General features: G+C 32.5%; 1 protein-coding gene across 1 annotated transcript; it reads right to left on the bottom strand.

Annotated features, from left to right (window-relative positions):
* Positions 1-581: 581 nt before the first annotated feature.
* Positions 582-6,531, bottom strand: LOC116124705 (beta-amyrin synthase-like). Its single transcript, XM_031410445.1, has 15 exons — positions 6,313-6,531; positions 4,395-4,868; positions 3,577-3,661; positions 3,264-3,430; positions 2,964-3,155; positions 2,762-2,875; positions 2,549-2,668; positions 2,336-2,458; positions 2,131-2,229; positions 1,954-2,010; positions 1,650-1,840; positions 1,379-1,556; positions 1,179-1,259; positions 1,009-1,092; positions 582-910 (listed from the first exon to the last, which is right to left on the bottom strand). Exons 1-15 carry the CDS (start codon positions 6,511-6,513, stop codon positions 785-787), a joined length of 2,292 nt encoding a protein of 763 aa, XP_031266305.1. The 5' UTR covers positions 6,514-6,531; the 3' UTR covers positions 582-784.
* Positions 6,532-6,817: the final 286 nt, after the last annotated feature.

Below are 6,817 nucleotides of genomic sequence, written 5' to 3'. Positions count from 1 at the left end.
CAAATACATAATCAGACAATGAGTGTGATGACACTAGAAAAACATAAAACGATTATATATAAACAAAGTGATGTTACAACATAAAAAATCAGTGTTACCATACTGAATTCATAATTTGACAAAAGCATTTACAACTATTATTATATTAATAAATAAATAAAAAAGTAGAAATAGTCATCCAATTAACTATAATAAGAGATGTATTTACGTTTCAGTTCTTACTTTCTCAACATTTGTCACTTCTAACTTGTAAACATCTTTTGATAAATGCCTAGAATTTGTAGCTAGTAATTTTTATTTTTTTTTAATGGTCGAGAGTGTCTAAACCAGCTTACACGTACCTCAATTAATCTCCTAGGACCTTGAAACTACTGGTCAGATAGGAGCTCCAATGGCTATCATTATTCGGAATTGAAGAGAAACTCGAACTTTGACCTCTTGAATAATACATGCAAGAGTCCGTATCGAACGACTCGGCCTCTAGAGATAATTTTTGTAGCTAGTAATTGATACAACATAATTAAGGTCTTTAATTTTCTAAGTTTTATGAAGGATATTTAGTAAATAGCTTTGTTGTTGAAGAAAAAATTGAAGTTTCCAGTTTTCGATATAATTCATTGAAAGATACAACAAATTAAATTATAAACTATGTATGTTCTCTGCCCCATTTATATCATTTAGTGTGAGGAACGGGAACATGAAAATTTCCACATAAGCCACTGTTATTACAGCACAAATTGTATTGATTAATTATAACTTTGTGGAGCTAATCTAATCTGATTACTCAAACAACAGTCCTGGAACGCAGTGGAACCCGCCTGCGGTATTCAGCCAGAGCCCATAGTGGGTATATGTTCCTATAGGCTCCGTAATGTAACAGGCAATTCTTATTAAATACTCCAGCAACTTCCTGCATTATAAATTAATTAATAAATCAAACATTTGGAAATGAAAGTTTATCTGAACATTATATTTATCATCCTTGATTTGGTTTAATGAGTATTGTACCTGTTGGGGAAAATCACCATCTTCTAGCTGAGAATTGATTAACAACCTAACTGCATGATGGAGAGGAGTTGGGTCTCTTTCTGCCTGTATGATAATCCATGAGATATAATAAGTTGTATATAAAAATGTATATATAAATATAATTAATTACACGTTTTATGAAAACTGACCTGTCCGGCATGAATTAGACCCATCATAGCCCATGCAGTGTGAACCAAATTTGATCTGTTTCCTTCAAGAGGTATGTATTTCTAGATCACCAAGAGCAACGGATACATACGATTAGTTGAATGGTAGTTGGAGTTGTAATACACATTAAGAAATCAAATACAAATTAATACGTAATTCATAAAGTATAAAAAAGTGTAACCTTTTCTGGACAAGAACGATAGCTCTCTCCCCAACCACCATCGTCTCTCTGTGATTTAAGAAGAAAATCAACACCTTTACGCATAGCTGGACAATTGTTGTAAGTCTTGCCTGCTTCTGCTAATCCTCCAAGTGCAAACCATGTACCATATGTGAAGCAAACTCCCCAACATCCATACCTATATATATATATATATATATATATATATTCATAATATATCATGCATATATAATATATACTTGCAATTAATGTATAATTAAAAAAATTATACCATGAACCATCAGGCAATTGTACTTTTTCCACATAGCGAACTGCATTTGCAATAAAATGTTCAATCTCTTTCTTCCTATGCCCTGGATATAACTTTTGAAACAAAACTAATCCCTTGATAGCCGATGACGTGCACTCAACATACTCATGCTCGATCATTGTGTCCTCAAAAAGATCAGTGGGATTCAACAGCTGAACAACATTACATCACAAACTCCGTTGCCACTCATTAGTGTAATTCAGAGGAAATTCAAATGGTCGAGCCGAATACTCTAATATAATTAAAAACAACAATATATACTTACTTCCAACCATTGTTGGGCTCTGGTTGGCTCCCAGGCTGATACACCTCCATTTTTGCTCTGTAGTGAGTCAAACATTGATGCTTTTAATGATATATTATACACAAGATTAAATTGGTTTTTTCCTTAAAAAAAAATTAAAAGACTTTTTTTTTTACAAAATTATTGCTATATGTATACCTGCAATGTTAATAGGAGATTGACAGAATCATATAACCTCTCAGGTTCCATTTTCTCGCCAATGATATATGGTGGCATCATGGAGAAAAGCAGGCAACACTAAAAAATAAAAGAAAGGGACAATATCTATGGTGAAATACAGGGCGATAAAGAAATAACTTTAATTTGTTTGATAAAGAAATTTATGAAGTAGTTTATAAATTACCTTCAAACCTTCAGCAGTACAATCAGAAACTTGCCATCCATGATCCTGATCAGAGAAAGTCCAGGATCCCTTTGATATATGTCGATACATTCCCTTGAAGTCACCAGAAGGATTGTCCTTCACCTTAATTTACGAAAAAAAACACTAAATTATCAAATCCAAGAAAAATTCAGTGGAACTAATTTTAGGTTTACATATTAAATGTTAAATTACCTGAGATGCCTTAATATATTCGTGTCCTCTTTTAAGTACAGGTCCTATTTCATCAGCGAGATCACTGGCAAGCAAAGCTTGAATAGCAAAACCAGTATCCCACTCCTGGCTTCCAAAAGTCTGCATTTGTAACAATGCCATGAATTCATCAATATAAAATCAAAGCTAGAATTTATTGAATGTGATGATATATACTAATTGTTAAATAAGTACCTGCATCTTCATTCCATCTTCAGCAAGCCATAAGTAATCTGGAATTCTAGCTAGATGCTTCTTGAAATAATCCCCATTTGGATCTTCCACCCAACAAGCTAGCATGCATAAAACCTGTGTTTGTATAATTCAATGAAGAGAATTAGAAATGTGGATGTACAGAATAAAAATTTGATGCATATCTAATGAATTGCAATTCGACCTTTTCTACACATCCCATGGTGATATATCGACTATTCTCATCTTCATAATGAATGTGCTCCATTGTTACTTGAAGTGCTTTCTCTCTTATCAATTTGTTAAAAGGCCAATGTGTGAGTAAAGGCTCAGTTAATATATATAGACTGTCCCAAATCAAGTCTTGAATCCAAGGATGGGGATGGTAAAGATCCTCCTGCCATTAACAATTTCGTATGGTATATATATTAATTATTATAATTTACTAAAAGATCAGAACATATATATTGATTTATTGTTAAGTACTGTAAAATTATAAACTCACCTTGGCACATGCATGGCGAACTCGACTCCAATTAATTTGATTGTAAGGTTGACAGTAGAGCTCTTCTCTTAACTGTAGAGTGAGAGGTGTAATAGGGGCAACAAATTTCTTGCCATATAAATACGACATTGGCATGTACACCATACGGCAATAACACAAAATTTTGGCTGCGCCATTTGTGAAGAATTAATTATAAATCAAAGCTATGTATTCAATAAATAAAATTAATTAATATTGCGAACCGAAGTGCTTATATAGGACTGCCCTGCCATGGTTCGACTATCAAGGAAGAGGATTAATTAGGCAAACTTACCTGGATGCATTGGGAAAAAGGATGGCAGGATCCAAAATTCTGGAGGCATTGGGTTGCTTCCAGACCACTCATATACACCAAATATCTACCACAAACAAAGAAAAAAAAAATTAATGTACAGATTATAAAATTATGTCACCATTTTAAATTAAATTAATCCTTAATGAATTTACATATCACTATTAAATTTAAATTTTAAAAGCCCAAGACCACACCCTATTGTGCTAGTTTTCCGGTGCAGGGGAGGCCTTTTATTTTCCTGATAAAACCCACCTACTTACAAATGAATTCCGAATAAAGAGTGGGAGATTTTTTTAATTTTTTTTAATTAAAGTATCCAGACCCATATTAGAGTTTATCTAATCTTTAAGGTCACGGAATACTCTACAAGCCTTATGGACTAAAGTAATTGCGTAAATGTGGTAGGTACCTCTCATGTGACTTAAACACAAGACTCTCTGAGTATAATTAACTCTAGTGACTAAAAGGTTTGTCATTCGATCATAAGAGTAGAGGTGAGAGGCTATTTTTGTTGCCATAATAAAAAAGAAAGAGACATCCACAGATCTTTAAATAATACTAGGCATATAAAGATTACATACAAAGTTATGTGATATTGTTCTCCTATTGATAAAATATTCATCTTAATTTATTAAAATTAATTTTTATATTAATTGACCAATTCATTACGTTCACTTTGTATGTGTAATATTAATCTTCAATTTGTTTTCCATTTTTTGCCAAGCCTGAATTAGTGAGAGAAATTGTTACATATGGTAAGAGATATATATAAAATGAATGGACAGAGTCATAAGTACCGAAAGCCAAGTCTTTCCCCAGGAAGGAACGTGAGTTGCACCACCACTGTCAAGAATCCATTTTCTCGCTCTAGCGCAAGCATTATCTTCACCACCATCAGGTCCTTCTCCAAGTATACGCATGCATATGTAGCTAAGCACTGTACAAAACATGATGCTATGTCCTTCAATATGGAATCCCCACCCTCCATCTTCATTCTGATGATAGTATGTATACCGGAGGATCTCCTTCCGATGTTCTGCTGGGAATACATTGTTCAAATGCCCTGTAATGTAAGTGCACATCACCAATGGTTGAAGGAAATATAAAGGACCAGTATTTTCAGCAGGCCAATGGCCGTCCGAGGCTTGCAAGGCTGAAAAGAAATGGACCGCTCTCTTCAACGACGTCGTAGCTGTTTCATATGTTATTTCTTCTCCATCTTCCACCTTTACTGCTGGGATTGTTTGTTTGAAATTTTTCTCTCTAAGAAACTTAAATTGTCCACACAATTGTAAAAACATACAACATTTAGTAACTGAGAGATATTTATATTACAAAAAGGAAGAGAAAGAAAAGATGATATATTTCAATGGACAACATTTAGAAACACCATTTAAATAACTTTCCAGATTGCCTAGGGGAATTAATAAATGTTTAACTAATTAAACTATCATATAAAGCCGATTATTCTAAAGAGAAACATTCAATAACTCGAAGCTAATTGATAGAATAATATAATTTCACTGGCCATCCCTCCCAATTATAGGATCATTGAATGCATTGAGAATATCTAACGATATTTGTTGGAATATGAACACTTTTTTGGTAGTTGATGAATTTTTTTAAGAGAATTTTAGGCTCCGTTTATTACACTCTTGGGAATACTATTATTAGTATTTTCAATAAAGTTAAATAGTAAAATTGACTTATTCTCAAAATATTATTCTATATTATTCAATTTCTTTTAAACCCCCCTAAATTTGTTAATTTAACTAAACAACCCTAAATATTTTTTTTTTAGAAATTGCAAAAACACCCCAGCAACCCTCCGACGGTGGTGGCCGGCTGTCCGTATTTAATGGGTGGGTTAGAGGTGTTTTTGTTAACCTTTAATATTTTATTATAGGGGTGTTTAGTAAATAAATAAACGTAAGGGGTATTTTGTTAATTTTTAAATCCTACATCGTAATACCCGCCCAATTTAACTTTTTTCAAAATATTATTCTAAAATGTATCAGAATAATGAACCAAACGGACCATTAGTTTTAGGCAAATTTCTATTTTACAAGTATGTATTAGAGAATATTTGTTTTCCTTTACTTTGAATTGTATTAGGAAAGAAGAATTGATTTATGATTTTATTTTAAGTTAAAATGAGAGAATGAATTAAATAAGGGGAGTCTTATTATGATTTGAAATATGAATTCTAGTAGAAAAAGAATGTCACTTATAAATATAAGGGTTAGAACTAATTCATTATTATGAGAGAATCTATGAGAGAAATTATGTGAAAGAAGGAATAAAGAGAAATGGGAGAAGGGGTATTAAACACCATAGGAATAGAATGTTCGCCTATGTAAGGGGTTTCTCGCCTTATAGGTTGATGGTGTTATACACTCTTATATCATGTTCATAAATTTATAGTAGATTTTTTTTATCTGTGGATATAGATAAGTTATACTGAACTATGTCAATATCATGTTTATGTGTGTATAATAATCTTCACATGTTGTTGTTCTTTATTTTATTTTTTTTTACTCCAATTTCTAACAACATTTAATTAATTTGGCATTCAATTTTAGTAGTATTGCAAGTAATTCAATAAGTTGGGACTTTGCTTAAAATAGAGATAAATTGTGTGAAGTAAAAGAAGGATTAAAAGAGACACACGGTACTTATATATATAGAAATAAAATGGTGGGTACCATTACCAACCTGCATCCGCCAGAGAAGATCGGCACTGGGCTTGACCTGAAGCCGGTTTTTGTAGAAATTTTGACGAGCAGCTTCAACCTCAGCTCGCTCCTCGCGAGTCCCTGCTTCAGGATCAAACTCCCATGTTTGCCTTCCCACAAAGTTGTTTGTGCTGTAAAGATATGGATCATTGCCACCCTCTGCAATCTTCAGCTTCCACATTATCTATATATATATGCTTCTTAATTAACTCTTGTGCTCTTTCAGCTGATCTCTAGAGATCAGAAGAGAAGTAACTTAATTAGAGAATATATATATGAACGTAATACCTATAAGATATATGTAGAGAGTTGATGATGAGATGATAATATTAATTAAGTTTTGGAGTTGAAAATTTTGAGAAATGAAAATGGCGGAAATTGGAATAATTAAAGAGGAAGAAGAAGGGAAGAAAGAATTGAATGGTTTAGTATACAGCATTTACTTAAACATATATACCCCAAATAAAGTTTAATAATCAAATATA

This window comes from Pistacia vera, unplaced genomic scaffold, assembly GCF_008641045.1.
Source record: "Pistacia vera cultivar Batoury unplaced genomic scaffold, PisVer_v2 Contig1039, whole genome shotgun sequence".
Taxonomy (NCBI): domain Eukaryota; kingdom Viridiplantae; phylum Streptophyta; class Magnoliopsida; order Sapindales; family Anacardiaceae; genus Pistacia; species Pistacia vera.
The sequence above is the reverse complement of the archived record's forward strand: the minus strand, read 5'-3'. Positions and strand labels throughout refer to the sequence as shown.

Bases quoted from the DNA above. Each gene is read 5' to 3' on its own strand.
- LOC116124705 (XM_031410445.1), bottom strand. From the start codon at position 6,513: ATGTGGAAGCTGAAGATTGCAGAGGGTGGCAATGATCCATATCTTTAC. The intron at 2,876-2,963 runs GTCGAATTGCAA...ATACAAACACAG, and splicing joins CCATGGGATGTGTAGAAAAG to GTTTTATGCATGCTAGCTTG. The intron at 1,260-1,378 runs GTTACACTTTTT...TTGGTGATCTAG, and splicing joins ATCGTTCTTGTCCAGAAAAG to AAATACATACCTCTTGAAGG.